The following is a 19,603-nucleotide window of genomic DNA, read 5'->3' as shown; positions in this document are numbered from 1 at the left end:
TTGGGTTTTCTAATATCAAATCTACCTCACTGTTAGAGAAGAAGACTCAAAACGTGCATTATGAATACAAGCAAAATTTAAAGTAGAATAAAATTTATGAAAGATATTTTAAGAGTTTTTTTAAATTTACAACTCAAATACTCTTAAGTGTATACTGAAATGAAAATGTTCCTTGAACAGATACATGTGTATGACTGTCAAAAAGCATTAAATAATCTGAAGATGTTTCAGAAACAGCTGGTTCAGGATCCTGATTGTATTTACTCAGTATCAGTAAGAACTCCACCTGTACAATTGCCTTTAACTCAATTCCTACCCTAATACCATACATTTCAAGTGAGAAGTGATTCATTCATTAATCTACTAAAAAATCTTGACTCTGACTTAGGCCAAGTACTTAGGATACAAAGATTTTTCAATAAAGCAGAGTGTGTGCATCCTCAAGTTAATTTTTTTTCACTGGGGTAACAGTACTTTAAGAGATTAAAGCAAAAACAAACAGGGTAAGTTATCAATAGTACCTTATATAAAACTTCATAAATGGTAATAAATACTTATTGAATTAAACGTACCATTTTTCTCATGTATCTGTACAATGGAATTATAGGATTGTTGGGCTCTTGCTAGATTATACTGATTCTGAAAGAGAATTATACATTTTAAATAAAAACTCTGAGTAGATGAAAATCATTACAAATAATTTACGGATGCATCATCACTATGCTTAAAAGAACACCAGAAACTAAATTAGATTTGTTTCAAAAATAATTTTAACTTAATACCCTCATTTCTCAATTTCATTATTCTCTACCACTTTAGGATAACAAAACCAAAGTTGTACTACAATAAAAATCTATTTAAGCTTCACAGTTCATTTGTATAAATACTCTTACCACTGGACAAGTATAAAGCTTTATAGTTCTAGTGCCCTTCTCCACTGATGAATGAAGTTAAAGAATGCTACTCAGACATGAATAAAACTTAAACTCTCCTCCTCATAATAAAACAAAAAACTAAATTACAAAATATTACCTTCAGATAAGGTTAACTTTAAGCTTTGAGGACTATACATATCAATGACATCTTGAGTTAAAGATGTCGATAAGTGGTACCAAGCCATTACTAAAGGAGTCTTCTTTTAAGGAGCCAAATTTAGGATTAATTTTTTCTCTAGTAGTGCAACTGAGTGACATCATAACCTACAATTAATATGTCATGAGCATTCTTCATAGTGGTACATACCTATTATGTTATAGAATAAATTCACAGTACAAAAATTAAAAATGTATAAAACATTCTAAGTGAAAATTCTCCTTCCTACCTGTCCTCCAACCATCCAGCTCCTCCTCTCATCCATCCTCCTTTCCCTACCCAAGTTAACTGTTTCTTATATCTCCTTAAGATTAAATAAGAAAAGTCACATATAGCTTATGTTACTAGCCACCATCCCTTGCTTATCACCCCCCAACAAATGGTAGGTAGCATGCTATAGACCCTGTTCTGCCTCTTCTCACTTAAGGTATCCTGCACCTTGTTCCCGATCACTGCACAAAAAGCTGAACCTTTCTGTTTTTTTAAACCGTGAAATATTCCATTGTATGGAAAGTCAAATATTTATTTATTCCCCAATTGGAGGACATTTAGGTTGTTTTCAATATTTTGTTACAATGTTACAGTGAGCAACCTTGTACAAATATTTCCAAAGCACTGGTAAATAGTCTGAGTGGAATTGCTGGGTCAAAAGACATATGCCTTTGTAATTTTGTCTGTAAGACTGTGGAAATGGGCTTGCTGCTTGGCATGTATGAGAATGCCTCTACATAGCGTTTACAAACCTCTTATTTGTGACAATGTCATAGGTGGACGATGAACTCTCAGTGTAAGTGAGATTTGCATTTCTATCACTGAGTGAGGCTTAGTGTGTCTCCATATGTTTATAAGCCATTTATTTCTATTTCTGCAAATAGACGTTTTATATCTTTTTCTACAGTGTAGCCTTTTTAAATTTTTAAGAGCTCTTTAAAAATAGTAAAAACCCTCCCATAATGTATCTGAAAAACAAACATAAAATGTTCTTTCCAAGTTAATAAAAAGTAATGTTTTTCCAATCTATATTTTCACCAAAGGACAAAAATACAAAAGAAACAGATTACATATAGCAAAATATGCACACACAGAAACTTGCAAATGATCAAAAAGCAGTCATTTCCTAACCCTACTGCCCATCTACAAGATAAGAAGAGAAAAATAAGAATATTAGCCTTCTCAGTTGTCAATAGCATGATCTTCAAATTCTAGTTTTTTAAATTTATTTTTATTACGTTTATTCATTTTTGATAGAGAAAGACAGAGCACAAGTGGGGGAGGGGTAGAGAGAGAAGGAGACAGAATCTGAAGCAGGCTCCAGGCTCCAAGCTGTCAGCACAGAGCCCCACGCGGGGCTTGAACTCACAAACCGCGAGATCACGACCTGAGCTGAAGTTGTACGCTCAACCAGGCGCCCCTTCAAATTCTAGTTTAAAGAGAATGTTACTGCAGGGGCTTTAGTGTAATGGGGAGTTAGCCCTATTTTTTAACTCACTGATTTCTGCATATATCATTATTAAACCCTCCCTTCTACTTTCCTTCAGTTTTTTTTATTATTATTATTTTTGAGAGAAAGAGAACACAATTGGGGGAGGAAGAGAGAGAGAGAGAGAGAGAGAGAGAGAGAGAGAGACAGACAGACAGACAGACAGACAGACATAGAATCTGAAGTAGGCTCCATGCTCTGAGCTGTTAGCCCAGACCCCGATGAGGGGCTCAAACCCATGGACTGGGAGATCATGACCTGGGCCAAAGTCCAAATGAGCCACTCAGGTGCCCTTTTTGTACTTTTTTAAAAAAATGTTTATTTATTTTTGAGAGAGAGTGTGTGTGATGGAGGGGGGACAGAGGGAGAGAGAGAATCCTGATGTGGGGTTCAAACCCACGAACTAGAAGATCATGACTGAGCTGAAATCAAGAGTCAGATGCTTAACCAACTGAACCACCCAGGTGCCCCTTGATTGTCCTTTCTAACACTGACTTTGAGGTCTGATTCATTCTTGTTCTTTTCTTTTTTCTTTTTTTTTTTTTTTTTAATGATACAAGGATTTTAGAGCAAGGAGTATTCCCTCTGCCCTCTCATTTAGTTTCTAGTGTGTAGGCATTTCATTGCTAATCTCTAGCTATTCTGCAGTCTTCATTTCAAAGCCCCATTAAGGGCTGTTGGAGTTCCATAATTCCACAAAAGGGACATTTGTTTTGAGCTGGTTATTATAGTTTTTTATTTAATTAGGATCAGAAAATGATCTGTCCTTTTCCTACTTCCAAAATTGAAGTTTTCTTCATTGAAGAGGATAAGTTTCACGAATGTTCCAGAGAGAGAGAGAGAAGAGAAGAAGGGAAGAAGAAGAGAAGAGAGAAGAGGAGAAAGAAGGAGAGGGACAAAGGGAGAATTTTAGTATTTTCATTATGGTTCAGTTCTAAGTCTTTTTAAATTTTCATATGATTTTTTAACCATGATTTAGAATTGCGTTTAATTTCCAAATTCATGCAGATTTTTATTAATCTTTTCATTACTGTCTTCTAACCTTAACTGTATCATATTCAAATTATATGGCTTGTTTTTAAATATTCTTAATTTATGAATTTATAATTTTTCCCCATATTCCATAAATGCTTGGGAAAGATTATACAGTATCTAATTATTGGGTACAGAGTTCTACATCTGTCCATTTGACCAAACTTAATTGGTTATTCAAATTTTCTACATTTTGACATATTTAATTTACTATGAACAAGGTACACTAAAATCTCTCATTATGGTTACCTGGGTCAATTTCTCCTGTGGTTTCACCAGTCTTTCTTTTTTCTTTTTTTAAAAATAGTCAACACACAATGTTCTTAGTTTCATTCATCAAGTTTTTTAATCTGTATTTTGATGCTATTTTAATAGGTAAAGTAAAATATTATTATACCTCCTGGTTAACTGAGACTTTTATTATTAAGTAGTGCTTTCTGTTCCAAAATCCTATTTTGATACTATATATATATATATCACATATTTTGTTGTTGTTATTAGTGTATACTGGCATATCTTTATTATCCCCTCTCAATAAAAAAAAAAGAAAAGAAAAGAAAACAAAAGAGGGCGCCTGGGTGGTTCAGTCAGTTGGGCGTCTGACTTAGGCTCAGGTCATGATCTTGCAGTTCACGAGTTCCAGCCCCACATCAAGTTTGAGCCCCACATCAGGCTCTGCGCTGATAGCCCAGAGCCTGGAGCCTGCTTAGGATTCTGTGTCTCCCTCTCGCTTTGCCCCTCCCCTCCTCATGCTCTCTTTCTCTGTCTCTTTCAGAAACAAAAAAAATTTAAAAAACAAAACTTCTCAGTGTTTTTTCATCCTTATAATTTAAACATACTTCTTAAAAATTGCCAGATTTTGTTTTATTCATTCTAACTGGTAACTTTAGTCCATTTTTTCTTGTGACTTTACTACCTTACTTCCTGGTTTCTATTTCTCTTGCTTTTTAACATTTTATTATCTCCTCCTGGAGTTCCAATAAGACATTTTAGACCTCCTTCTGATTGTTAGCTCTCAACTTCTACCACAATGTCTATCCCCATGTTCTTCTCATCTGTACAACATTGAGTTAATTCTTCTAACCAATTCTCTTCTGATACCTAATCCACCCATTGTTTCTCATTTCAATCATATTTTTCATTTCTATAAATTGTTTCATTCTTTTTTCAAATTTGTCTCATTATACCTGATGGTTTCATTGTTTGCTCAATTTTAGGATGCTTTTTTCTTTATATTATGTTTTACACAGAACTATTCATTTTCTCATAATTCTAATATCTAAAGTCTCTATTCTGTGTCTGATAATTCCAAAACCTAAAGTCTTTGGGAATATATATCTCTTATGTATTGTTTCTGCCAATTCTCATTATGCTGGCTTGCTTACTTGTGTGCTTGGGATTTTTCACACTGAATTCTTATTTGCTTGATCTTAATATTTGAGAATCTTGTAGGCTTAAATCAGAAAAGCTTTTCCTCTGAGGAGTATCTGTGCCTGCTTCTGATGAGAACTGTGGATATAACTAACATGAGATCATCTTAGCTTCCTTGGGAGAATCTCAGGATTATGCAAGGTTCTCACATTTGGTTTGCCAACCTTGCTCATTTATAAATAAAACACCGGAATTCTTAGTACAGGTAGCACCTCTCCACTCCTTGAAAGGAAAAAACAAAAACCAGATGTCTCATCTGAAGGTGATCATTCACCACAGAATTCTCTAGGTAAATGACTGGAGGTCCATTAGGAGCAGGGTATGATAGGTGTCTTTGTTAGAAATAGCTTAGGGGCTGCTCCAAGAGTTGTGTGCTCTAGGATTTCACTATTTAACTCAACTATCATGCCCTCCATGCGGTGAATGAACATTTGTTAGGGTACTACCTTGCTTATCCAAACCCCAAATTCTTGCTAAGTCGTAATAGCAGAACTCTAGAAAGCTTTCTTACCACTACAGCCTAGATTTAATGTTATAGCCTGTATCCCCTGTTAACTGACCAGAAAACCAGCCCAGGCCAACATCCTCTGCCTTATGGCTTGCTCTCAGCTCCTGCTGGCTGAGCCTAGGGGAGCAAGCTAATGGCAAGACTGTACAGTGAGTGACTCTTGCTTGCATAGAGTTGCAGATCCTCAGCTCCATCAATCTTACCCTATCTCCAAATTTTATGTGTGCTGACAGCCAATTTTTTTGTTTTCCAGTACTTAGGTGTATCATTTTAGTAATATTTTTTTTTTTTAAATGTTTATTTATTTTTGAGACAGAGAGAGACAGAGCATGAACGGGGGAGGGGCAGAGAGAGAGGGAGACACAGAATCGGAAGCAGGCTCCAGGCTCCGAGCCATCAGCCCAGAGCCCGACGCGGGGCTCGAACTCACGGACCATGAGATCGTGACCTGAGCTGAAGTCGGACGCTTAACCGACTGAGCCACCCAGGCGCCCCTTTAGTAATATTTTCAAGAGATAAACTCATTCATTTATTTTGAACCAATAGCTGATAGTATATTTAAAAATATTTTAAATAGGGGTGCCTGGGTGGCTCACTCGGTTAAGCATTTGACTTTGGCTCAGGTCATGATTCTTGTGGTTCAAGAGTTTGAGCTCTGGGTCAGGTTCTGTGCGGACAGCATTCACACTCTGTCTCTCCTCTATCTCTATCAAAAACAAAACACTAAACAATTTTTTTTAATATTTAAAATATTTTTGAATAGTTATATGTCAAAAGAAAGAGCACAAATGATTTAAAGTCTCCCATCTCTAACCTGCCCCATCAATACTTCAATACCCCCATATCAGAAATAGTTGTTAGTACTTTCTTGATTATCCTGTAGAGTTTAAAAGTCTACAAGGTAGGGGCGCCTGGGTGGCTCAGTTGGTTAAGCGTCCAACTTTAGCTCAGGTCATGATCTCACAGTTCGTGAGTTTGAGCCCTGCATCGGGCTCTGTGCTGACAGCCCAGAGCCTGAAGCCTGCTTTGGATTCTGTGTCTCCCTCTCTCTCTGCCCCTCCCCACTCCTGCTCTGTCAGTCTTAAAAATAAATAAAACATTGAAAAAAAAATTTTAAAGTGTACAAGGTAAAACTCCTATTACATCATGTAAAGTTTCCAAATTCTTAACAGATATTAATAAGAAAAAAATGGAAGAGTGAGGTTTTATAACCATTCATTCAAAAAATTCACCTTCTAAGACATACTTTACTAGGCAAATGTGCTTAGCTGCTTGACTTAGCATTATATATAAAATGGTTATGTTATGTACTTGCTAAGAAAACTATATATAATGGAAATATAAAGGTTGAAAGTAATAACATTGACACTGAGTAATTCCAAGAGAACTGTGGCACTGAACAGAGTATTGATATTACAGAATTTTAAAACTAGAAGAGACTTAAAATATTTTAGCTCAAGATACAGAAGCCCAGAAGAGGTAAGTTTACACAGTGAGTTATTAGTACAATGTTCTTTCTTTTTTTGTTTTTTAAATGTTTTATTTATTTTTGAGACAGACAGAGTATGAGTGGCAGAGGGGCAGAGAGAGAGAGGGAGACACAGAATCTGAAGCAGGCTCCAGACTCTGAGCTGTCAGTACAGAGCCTGACATGGGGCTCGAACTCATGAACCACGAGATCATGACCTGAGCTGAAGTCAGACACATAACTGAGCCACCCAGGCACCCCTAAAATGTTCTTTCAATTACTCAAAATGATCTAAGCCTTTTATATTTTAACATGAAGGATATGCTAATTTTTTATAAAAACATGATGAAATTTAACATCAAGTTCTACATAAAAATAAATGCCAGGAAGAAATTTAAAAGACCAGAAGAAGTAAACCAAATGTTAATAGTATTTCTAGGTTACAGATGACTTCAGTTTTTTATATTTTTTCCTATATTAAAAACCATGCACTGCACATAAATTTTGTCAATACAAAAAATAAAATTCTAATAGCCTACTACATAATCATTCTATCGGCACATTTAATACACCTAAAATATACACACTGTTAAGAAATGCTAGTTAAATGTAGTTAAGTAATTCACTAGTGTTCAATAATTAACTTCTAGACTTTACACAAAATGGTATTTTATTCCAGTGCAAAGAAATAGCTGTTAAAAGAACTCAAGTAAAATGAGTTATTGTATAGTACTATCCCAAATAGATGATTTTTCAAATGGCCTTCTCAATTTTTTGCTTCCTCTGTGAGTTAAGACTCTAGTGGACTCATGCTTTTGATGTGCAATACATTTATAAATACATTATTTAGATTTCATACTATTTGGATAGGCATTTAACACAAGATTCACAGACCTTTAGGAACTCCAAATTTTTAAAAATGTTAGGTTAGGATAACTTCCATCACACAAATACTTTTGCAAAATATACTAACTTCAGAGTATTGTCCTTGGTCCATTTAACTGTTTCGAGAAACTACAATTAGACATGGAAAGATGTTTCGGATATAGTGAATAAAGAACACAACACAGTGGGTAAGAGTAGAGACTAACACCAGACTGTCTGCTTCCAATTTTTGTTCTGCCACCTGTCATCTTAGACAATTTATCTAACCTCTGTGTGCTTCAGTTTCCTCATCTACAAAATGAGAATAATAATACCTACTCTTAGGTTAGTAAAAGGATTGAAAGAGTACAGACAAATAAAAAGTTTAGATCAAAGCCTAGCATATAAATGCTCACTGGAAATTAACTATTCTAACATGATCTCAATTTTGGGAAACTTCAAAGTACGTATAATTTTTTTACTAGTATTTTTTAACTTACATACCAATAATAGATTTACAATTATAGACATGTCTTTCTATAGTAAGAATAACAAAGACTAAAAGAACAACACGTCTCCTAAGGTAACAGAAAATATAGATTATAAATGAGTATGTCATCGTCTTAATAAAAGTACCTTATTTGCTCCAAACTGTACTCTGGCTTTGCCTTTCACTAAGGTAGCATTGATTTGCATGATGACTGATTCTATTGAGTAGGCACTGCTCCAGCCCTACAGGAAGAAGAAAACACTTCTCTAAAACATAATGGTACTCTTGATTCCCACTTGGGAAAACTTAACAAAATGGCACATAAATAGCTCTACAACAGCAAGACAATGTTAAGAAGTCTGCATGCAAGAGAAAAAAGTTGGACCATTTCTAAAATCTTGTAAAACAAAAAAACCCTATATTCTAAGTATCAAATATGAGCAAATTAGAACCTTATATACACATTGCTCTTAGAATGCCTATCCTTGCATAGCTTAAACACCAAGTACAATGTCATTTTACTGATTTGCCTTAAATAACTTTTTCATTATTAAAAGTAGGTGCTATTGAAAACAACTTTTTTTTAAGTGGGTGGTATTACATCAGAGTCTTTCCCCTCAGAATCTAATTTACATCATCAAAACACTCCACTGAGATTGAAAAATATGAGTATCATAAGAAATTAGTTACCTGTTTTGTGAGAAGTTCCATACATAGTGCTCCACCACCCAACACATACCTTAAAAAGAGAAATGGATTCTTAATCTGCTAGATCTCAGTGTTTCGTCTTAATTTTTAATATTTTATTTTTTTATTTACATTGAGAGAGAGAGAGAGAAAATGAGAGCGAATGAGCAGGGGAGGAGCAAAGAAAGAGGGGAGAGACAGAATCCCAAGACAGAATCCCACATTGACACACTGTCAGTGTGGAGTTCAATGTGGGGCTTGAACTCAGGAATCATGAGATCATGATCTGAGCCAAAAAAAATCAAGAGTCAGACACTTAACCGACTGAGCCACCCAGGTCCCCCCCTTGTAATTCTTAAAGTACTACCACTAAGGAAGTATGCATACAACCAAAGGTTAGAAGATAACATGCAAAAATGAGAACAGTGATTAGGGTTCTAGGACAAAGGATAGTTAAAAAATTCTAATGCCATCGCTTTATTATAGTCTTATTTTTTTTTTAAATAATGAATCTTAGAATGCTTAAAGATGCTAAGGTATGTCAGAAACTAGGAACTTACCCTAAATATTTCAGAGAATGGAAATGCTATATTCATCTGAATATTTCTCTACTATCATGTTAGCCAATGGCACCAACTTTACCTTATCTATAATAATGAACACCCACATTTTGTGGTTTAAATTGTTTTTATCCATTCTTTTGTGAGGATCAAATGGTTCTGACCACAGAGCCCCTCTCTGGGTCTCCTCAATTTCTCTTGCTAATCCTGAGAACTGTTCTCTGAACCAGACAACTTCTGGCAATTTCCTGGATCTCTCTTAGGAAATCATTATTTAGATCAACATTATTCAACCTTTAACCCCTTCTCAAACAAAATAATTTCATTTCTACTTTGTTATTTTAAACTTCAAGATACATGAAATATCATGTCTAAAAATAAAATCAAGAGCATGATAATTATAGAAGAAGGACTGATAAATCTTGAAAACATGTAAGCTAAGACCACAGGTCTGATTAGATATAAGTGAACACTGAGTCCATTACAAACTTTTTTTGTCCCCAGGGACTTTCCCCCCTTGCCTGAGATTCCTTTTGCTCCCTACTCTTCCAAATGCCGTATTTCCCCCCAATAAAACTCAAGACCATTCTAGCCTGCAGATTTTGTATTCTGGCTAACGAAACACATCCTTGGGTTGACCTAACCAAATTACAGAAAAGTAAGGAATCTAAAAACTTCTACTATAGACCATTATAATTGTTATAGTGAAATTATTCAATAATGGAAATTATTCAATAATTCCCACTTCCTGGAGAATTTAAGCAAGTGTCTCTTACGTGGCTGCACCAGACCTTGGAAACTTCCAAAGTTAAAGTTTATAGGAGGAAAAGAAAAGCACTTCAAAACACTAGATTTGGGTGGAGATTCATGGGATTTTAAACTTCTTTGTGTATTCCCCAATGTTCCTAAAACACAAAAATCTATCTCCAATCATTTGACTCTCCCAATGGGCTCAGAGTGTCTTATGTATAGTGGTTTTAATTTTTTTTTTTTTTTAACGTTTATTTACTTTTGAGACAGAGACAGACAGAGCATGAATGGGGGAGGGTCAGAGAGATGGAGACACAGAATCTGAAACAGGCTCCAGACTCTGAGCTGTCAGCACAGAGCCTGACGCGGGGCTCGAACTCACGGACCGCGAGATCATGACCTGAGCTGAAGTCAGCCGCTTAACCGACTGAGCCACCCAGGTGCCCCTATAGTGGTTTTAAATAAACACTTGCAAATTGAACAGAATTAGAAGATCCATGTTTTCATTTGGATTTTGCTTTCTCCACAAATTGCTCAGACTCTAGTAATCTGTTAATGAGTTAACACTATTCTTGATCCTTACACTTCAGAAATACAAAATGCAGACAGGGACTCCAGGACTTATCTTAGGAAAAGGAGTTATGTAGACCAGCCTGAGTTACCAATTATCCAACTGCCACATTTCTTTTTAGCACTCTACTCTTTATTCTGAGGATGGAGAGTCTTTCAGGTGGGAAGAAGGAAAGTTTTTGTACTCACAGGTCAAATAAAGTACGTTTTCTACAATGCTGTAACTACGCAAATGTCTAGTACCCATACAAAAAGTGAGATAAGTAAATTTTTCCATAATACACACTATCAGCAGCATTTACACCTAAAAGGAGTGGCTGATAGAACTCTACTTCCATACTGAGTTATATTCATTTTATCATATATGTTCCAAACCCTTACTGTTCTTTGCCTCCAAACAAATAGTTCCTGCTGAATATTGAGACAATTCAAGAACACTGGAAAGAAAGAAAAAAATAATAATCTACTGGTCATTTAAAGATAATATGCCACATTCACAGGCAAAGTAATATTTTCAGCTTAAAAAACTTCAGTTGTGGGTGCCTTGCTGGCTCAGTTGGTGAAGTGTGTGACTCTTGATCTCAGGGTGTGAGCTGGGCACTGGATGTAGATATTACTTAAAAATAAAATATTTAAAAAACAAGAACAACCAACCAAACAAACAAAAACCCTTCAGTTGCCAAAGTTATAAAATAAACACTATCCTAAAGCTTAGCCTCTTCAGGCAATTTGTGATTTTTGTTTTATTAGGAGCTTCTTGCAAGAATGTTTGCTAGCTAACTTGCCCATCCACAAGCTACAATGATCACTTAAACTGCACTGATGAGGAGACAACAGAAACCATGTATCAGTACTAAAGTGTTAATACAACATGATTCTTAAGTGAGCCTAAGAAATGAGAAACGTAAAATTTTTAGTTTTTAAAAAATGTTTATTTATTTATTTTTTGAGAGAGAGAAAGAGCACAAGCAGGGGAGGGGCAGAGAGAGAGGGAGACACAGAATCTGAAGTAGGCTCCAGGCTCCGAGCTTTTAGCGGAGAGCCCGATGCAGGGCTTAAACTCAAGAACTTTGAGATCACAACCTGAGCCGAAGTCAGATGCTTAAGTGACTGAGCTACCTAGGCCCCAGAAATATAAAATTTTTATATTAGAGTCAAATTCTTCACAATAATCACATTTTTTAAAAAAAGGAAGGCTTATTAGCCCACATAAAACAGTCATGACCCTTCCCTTCCTTGAGACAAGGAAATATTAATTATTGATTGTAAGAACAGAGGCTTTAGATAGGAATGAAAGAAAATGCTGGCACTTAAAACCAGATTATTAACATGTTTCCTCAATACAAACAGAAACAACCCATGGTCATCTAGAAGTAGTGATATTCTCTTCATGGATGACTGGGGCACAAGTAATAATTCACATTATATCAACCAATAAAGAAAGCATTTTCAGTTGCCTACAAATAGCTCTCACAATGTATTAATGAGAGAAAAACAATCTTTATGATTCTCTCTCAAGTTACTACACTCTGATCTGGATTAAGCAAGAAAGATAGTCAGATACTAGTGGCTCATTAAAATAACTCATAAAAATATCAAGACAGAATTATTTATTACCCTAAATTGTCTACATCTTGCTAACCTACTGTATTTCCCTATCTGATTCATTGAGTCACAAATATTTACTGCACACATATATGCTACACACTGAGCCAGGCAGAGTATACGTTGAAGAAAACTGACAGGACCCTGTCCTTCATGATGGGAAAGGGGACCCAGAGTTCTAGGAGAAGGAATAACCAAGGGGCTTTTTAAAAGTATGGTAGTCAGGAGCAGCATTTCTAAGAGAAATGCACAAGCTGAGATTTGCAGGACTTAAAAGTGTGGGTGGGAGTAACACGCCAGGAAGATGAATGTATGTATAAGAAAGGTTATGAGGAGGGGTGCCTGGGTGGCTCAGTTGGTTGAGCATCCACCTCTTAATTTCGGCTCAGGTCATGATCCCAGAATCGTGGGATCCAGCCCTGCATCTGCCTCCATAATGAGTGTGGAGCCTGCCTAAGATTCTAAAATATTTAAAGAAATATTAAAAACAAGAAAGGTTATGAAGAAAAAAAAAAAGTTTGCTGGGTACTGGGGGCTGAAAGATATCCAGTGGGGTACCAGCTTAGACAGGGGAAGTCTGGTACAAGAGTATTAAAGAGATGGGGGGCGCCTGTGTGGCTCAGTCGGTTAAGCATCCGACTTCGGCTCAGGTCATGATCTCGCGGTCCATGAGTTCGAGCCCCGCATCAGGCTCTGTGCTGACAGCTCAGAGCCTGGAGCCTGTTTCAGATTCTGTGTCTCCCTCTCTCTCTGACCCTCCCCCATTCATGCTGTCTCTCCCTGTCTCAAAAATAAATAAGTAAACGTTAAAAAAAAATTTTTTTTTAATAAATAAATAAAAACATACTCCTTTAAAAAATAATAATAATAAAATAAAGAGAAAGACAAGGGCAAGATCACAGGTGGCTTACGGTAAGGGTTGGGGTGCCTGGGTGGCTCAGTCAAGTTAAGAGTCGACTTCAGCTCAAGTCATGATCTTACCTTGTGGTTTTTGAGTTTGAGCCCCGCATTGGGCTCTGTGCTGACAGCTCGGAGCCTGGAGCCTGCTTTGGATTCTGTGTCTCCCTCTCTCTCTCTGCCCCTCCCCCACTCACACTTTGTCTCTGAAAAAAGAATGAACCTTAAAAAAATTAAAAAAGAAAAAAAAAGAATATGGCAAGGGCATCAACCTGTAAGAGCAAATGGAAAGATACGGAAGAGTTTAAGCAGGGGAGCAACATAATCAAACACAAATTTATAAAATATCACTTTAAAGCTTACATGAGGGAAGGAACAGAGGAGTCCAGTCAGAAATCCTCTGAAGTGATGGTAGTAGCAACAGAAATGGAGACAAGTAACTGGATCTTGGAACCCTCTGAGAAGGAGAATTAGAAGACCGGATATGGGAAATGAAGGAAAGGTGTTATAAAGAATAACTCCCAGTTCAATAACTGAGATATGAAAGGCTGGGAAGGGAGACTGGAAAGGAGAGGAGTTCAAGTTTTTGTGCTACAAAATTTGAGATGCCTATGTAAGAGATATTCCAGGGGCACCTGGGTGGCTCAGTCATTAAGCATCCGACTCTTGATTTCAGCTCAGGTCATGATCTCATGGTTCATGGATGATCTGACTGCATGGAGCCTCCTTGGGATATTCTCTCTCTCTCTCTCTCTCTCTCTCTCTCTCTGCCCCTCCTCTGCTCGTGCTCTCTCTTGCTCTCAAAATAAATAAGTAAATTTAAAAAAGAGAGAAAGACATTCCAGTAGAGATGTCAAAAAACAGGTAGACACTGGGAGCAGTAAAGATATATAAAAATGCAGGATACAAAACCTGGGAGTCACTGACACAGGAGGTATTTTGAAAGCCATGGGAGCCTTTTCAATAAATAATACTAGAGTAATCGGACCATTAGGCAAAACTCTAGGACCTAAATCTCATACCTTATACAAAAACTAACTCAAAATGATTCACAAACTTATCTGTAAAATGTAAAACTATAGAACTTTGAGAAAACACAGAACAGGAGAAAATCTTCAAGATCCGGGACAAGGCAAAAGTTCTTAAAATTGATGCCAAAAGCATAATCCCTAGAAGGAAAAACATCTATAAGTTGAAACTCATCAAAACTAAAAACTTTTTGCAAGATATAAAATCAATATATCAATAACAGATTTTTTATCTGTTGCATTTCCATATGCTAGTAATGAAATAGCAGAAAGAGAAATTAAGAAAATGATCCTATTTACAATTATATTAAAAGGAATACCTAGGAATAAATTTAATGAAGGAGGTGAAAGACCAGTACTCTAAAACCTCTAAGACACTGATGAAAGAAATAGAAGGTGACACAAATAAATGGTAAGATATACTGTGCTCATGGACTGGAAGAATACTGTTTTGGATAATAGAGGCATTTAAACAACCTAAAGACTCAGTGCAATCCCTACCAAAATACCAACAATGTTTTTCAGAAAACTAGAACAAAAATCTTAAGATTTGTATGGAACCACAAAAGGCTGAATAGCCAAAGCAATCTTGAGAAAAAAACAACAAACCTGGAGGTATCACAAGTTCATATTTCTTTTTTTTTTTAATTTTTTAACATTTATTTATTTTTGAGACACAGAGAGACAGAGCATGAACAGGGGTGGGTCAGAGAGAGAGGGAGACACAGAATCTGAAACAGGCTCCAGGCTCTGAGCAGTCAGGACAGAGCCCGACGCGGGGCTCAAACTCATGGACAGTGAGATCGTGACCTGAGCCAAAGTCGGACGCTTAACCGACTGAGCCACCCAGGTGCCCCACAAGTTCTTATTTCAAACTATATTACAAAGCTATAGTAATCAAAACAGTATGGTACTGGCACAAAAAGAAACACATAGATCAATGGAACAAAATAGAGCCCAGAAGTAAACACATATTTACATGGTCAATTAATCTAGGACAAAAAAAGACAAAAATATACAATAGGGAAAAAGACCATTTCTTCAATAGTGTTGGGAGAACTGGACAGCTACATGCAAAAGAATGAAACTGGACCATTCTCTTACATCACACAAAAATAAACTCAAAATGGATTAAAGACCTAATTGTTAAGATTTGAAACCATAAAACTCCTAGAAGAAAACATAGGGAGTAAACCCTTATAAATCAGTCTTAGCAATATTTTTCTGGATAGGTCTCTCCAGGCAAAGGAAACAAAAGCAAAAATAAACAATTAGGACTACATCAAACTAAAAAGTTTTTGCACATTAAAAGAAACCATCAAAAAAACAAAACAAAAAACAAGGCAACCTCCTCGATGGGAAAAGCTATTCACAAATGATATATCCAATAAGGGGTTAATATCCAAAGTGTGTAAAGAACTCCTACAACTCAACACCAGAAAAATTATAATCCAGTTTAAAAATGGAAAACCTGAATAGATATTTTTCCAAAGAATACCTACAGATGGCTAACCGACATATGAAGAGGCTCACTAATCATCAGGAAAATGCAAATCTAAACCACATGATAATATCCACTCACACCAGTCAGAATGACCAGTATCAAAAAGACAAGAAGCATAAGTGTTGTCCAGGATGTAGAGAAAGGGAACCCTCATGCACTGTTGGTAGGAATGGAAATTGGTGTACCCACTGTGGAAGACAGTATGGAGGTTCCTCAAAAGAAATGTACTAAAAAGAAAAGTACATACAATCTAGTAATTCCACTTCTGGGTATTTACCCAAAGAAAATGAAAACATTAATTTGAAAAGGTAGGTTTACTGCAGTATTATTTACAGTAGCCAAAATATGGACACAATCCAAGTGTCTATTGATAGATGAATGGATAAAGAAGTGGTGTGTGCACACACACACACACGCGCGCGCGCACACACACACACACACACACACACACAGGAATATTACTCAGCCTTAAAAAGGAATGAGACCTTGCCATGTGTGACACATGGATAGATCTAGGGTATAATGCTAAGTGAATGAAAGAAGTCAGACAGGGAAAGACAAATACCATACGATTTCACTTGTATGTGGAATCTAAAAAATAAAACAAATGAACAAAGAGCAAAAAAAATACAACAGACTTGTAGTTGCCAGGCCAGGGGGTAGGAGGAAGGTGGCATGGGAAGTGGGGGAGAATAGGTGAAGGGGATTAAGAGGTACAAACTTCCAGTTATAAAAGAAATAAATTATGGAGATAAAAAGGTCAGCACAGGAATATAGTTAATAATATTGTAATAACTTTGTATGGTGACAAATGGTAACTATACTTATCACAGTATGCATTTTATAATGCTTAAAATTGGCAAATCACTAAGTTGTACACCCAAAAGTAATGATAGTATATATCAACTATACTTCAATTTAAATAAATAAACTAAAAACCTTTGCTCCACAAGTAATTCTATTAAGAGGATAAAATGAAGGTACATACTGGAAGAAATTAAAAACCACATATCCAACAAAGAACTACTATGTAGTTCATATTAAATATTTTTTCAAAATTCAACAATAAAATAAAAAACAATCCAATTAAAGAACTGGCAAGCAACATGGACAGATATTTCAGGGAAGAGAATATGAAACTGCCAAATAAGCACATAGAAAATAATAGATATTAGAAAATACACATTAAGGAAACAATTTTTTTAATGTTTATTTATTTTTGAGAGAGACAGAGACAGAGTGTGAGGGGTGAGTGGGGGGCAGAGAGAGGGAGACACAGAATCTGAAGCAGGTTCTAGGCTCTGAGCTGCCAGCACAGAGCCTGACGCAGGGCTCGAACTCACGAACCATGAGATCATGACGTGAGCCAAAGTCAGACATTCAACCGACTGAGCAACCCAGGTGCCCCAAAGAAACACAAATTAAAACCACGCTGAGGTATCACCATCTCTCAGAATGGCTAAAATAAAAACAAGTGGGAACACCAAATGCTGGCAAGGATGTGGAGAGACTAGATCACTCACACATTCCTGGTAAGGATATAAAGTGGTATAGTCACTATGGTAAAGTTTGTCAATTTCTTTAAAAATTCAATATGCTGCAATAACTGTATGACCCAGCCATTCTACTCCTGGACATGTATCCCAGAGAAAGCAAAACACATTCATACAAAAACATGTATACAAGAACTCATATAAGCTTTATTTGCATCAGCCCAACACTAGAATCAAGCTAGAAGTCCTTCAAGTAGTAGCTGATTAAACAAAATGTGGTACATGGTACACCATGGAATACTTCCTAGCAATTAAAACGAACTAGTCAAACACATTAGATGAACCTCCAGGGAAATCAGGACAAATAAAAAAAACTAATTGCTAAAAATTACAATCCCAAAATGTATGATTCCATTTATGTAACTTTTTTTCTGAAATGACAAAATATGAAAAATGCAGGATTAGTGGTTGCCAGAAGTTGGAAAAGTGGGTAATAAGAGGGAGATGGGTGTGGTTTAAAAATACAAGGAGGATTCTTGTGTATTTGGAACTTCAGTATCTTCACTGTGGTGGTGGAGACACAAACATACACAGGTGATCAAGTTGTGTAGAACTTAATACATACATACATACATACAAATGAGTTATAAGAGAAACTGGGAAAATCTGAGTAAGTTCTATGGATTGTATCACAGTCTTATTGTGATATTACACTACAGTTTTGTGAAACATTACCCTAGAAAGGTGTACAGGAATCTTTATTATTTCTTATAGCTGCATGTGAGTATACAATTATCTCAAAATTTTCAAAAAGCCACAGGAATAGAAGGAAACGAGAAAAGAGAAAGGACCCATACCAAATTCTGAAGAACTCCAACATGCAGAAGTCAGGTGAACAAGGAGTTGCCAGCTAGAGACTGAGAGGAGCGCAGTCAGAAGCCAAGAGAAAAAGGTTTTCAATGTTGTTGAGAAATCAGATAATCAAATATGATAAAGCCTGAAAAAGGACCCCTGGATTTACCAACATGGAAATCCCTGTTGGCAACAGAGTTTGGGAGGAATGTTAAGAGCCAATACCAGACTACAGGGGCTGAAGAGTGACAAGGAAGTGAAAAGTGTGATTATGTACACATTGCTGTGGGAGTGTAAGTGGTATAGCCACTTTGGAAAACAGTCTGGCATTTCATTAAGAAGTTCAACAGTTACTAGAGGACCTAGTAATTCCACACATGTATGAAAGAAATGAGAATATACATGCAGACATTTATGTGAATGTTCATAGTAACATTATTCATGATAGTCAAGGTATCACAAATGTACGGGGCTCCTGGGTAGCTCAGTCAGTTGAGTGTCTGACTCTTGATTTCAGCTTGATTTCAGCTTGATTTCAGCTTGGTCATGGTCTCGCAGTTGGTGGGTTTGAGCTCCACATCAGGTTCTGCACTGGTGGTGCAGGGCCTGCTTGAAATTCTCTCTCCCTCCCCTGCCACTGCCCCCCCCCCAATTTCTATCTCTGCCCCTCCCCCACTCTTGCTCTCTTAAATAAATAAACTTTAAAGAGAAAAAAAAAAAGAAACAAATGTCCACGGATAAATAAAATGTGGTATAGCCATATAATATAATATTATTCGTCCATAAGATGGAGTTAAGTATTAAAATATGTTACAATATAGATGAACTTTAAGAACATTTTGCTAACTGAAAGAAGCCAGCCACAGAAGGTTGCATTTTGTAGGATTCCATTTACATGAAATGTGCAAAACAGGAAATCTTTCAAGACAGAAAGGAGATGAGTGGTTGCCAGTGGGTGGGGAGTTGGTGGGGGTGGGGGGGGGATGAGGAATGGTTGCTAACAGGCACAGGGTTTCTTTTGGAGAATGATGAAAGTGTTCTGAAATTAGAGAACGGTAATAGTTATACAACTTCTATGAATTTACTAAAAACCACTGAATTGTACATTTTAAAAGGGTGAGTTTTATCATATGTGAACTGTATCACAATAAAGGTGTTACTTAACACAATGGCTATCATAAGAAACAGGAATAGAGTAACAGCTAGAAAATGACGGAGGATATAAAATATATGGAACTGCTCAATAATCTGATCAGACTCACACAGTGCTTCAGCCTGATTGTGAGATTGCA

General features: G+C 36.4%; 1 protein-coding gene across 2 annotated transcripts in view; it reads right to left on the bottom strand.

Annotated features, from left to right (window-relative positions):
• Positions 1-19,603, bottom strand: part of UBE2Q2 (ubiquitin conjugating enzyme E2 Q2) — a 66,096-nt gene that overhangs the window by 2,688 nt on the left and 43,805 nt on the right. The window contains exons 10-13 of one of the 2 annotated variants that reach the window (XR_006218477.1): positions 11,314-11,369; positions 9,056-9,104; positions 8,512-8,607; positions 573-639 (exon numbers count right to left, since the gene is read on the bottom strand). Coding sequence is in view for 1 of the 2 variants with exons in the window: in XM_042988312.1 (XP_042844246.1) it covers positions 573-639; positions 8,512-8,607; positions 9,056-9,104 (212 nt within the window). In the remaining variant the exon portion in view is untranslated. Of the gene's footprint in view, positions 1-572; positions 640-8,511; positions 8,608-9,055; positions 9,105-11,313; positions 11,370-19,603 lie in introns of those variants that run through there. The other variant, XM_042988312.1, reaches the window with a different exon arrangement.

The sequence above is a fragment of the Panthera tigris genome, chromosome B3 (assembly GCF_018350195.1).
Source record: "Panthera tigris isolate Pti1 chromosome B3, P.tigris_Pti1_mat1.1, whole genome shotgun sequence".
In the NCBI taxonomy this organism is placed as follows: domain Eukaryota; kingdom Metazoa; phylum Chordata; class Mammalia; order Carnivora; family Felidae; genus Panthera; species Panthera tigris.
Note: the sequence above shows the minus strand (reverse complement) of the source record. Positions and strands in the feature narration are given on the sequence as shown.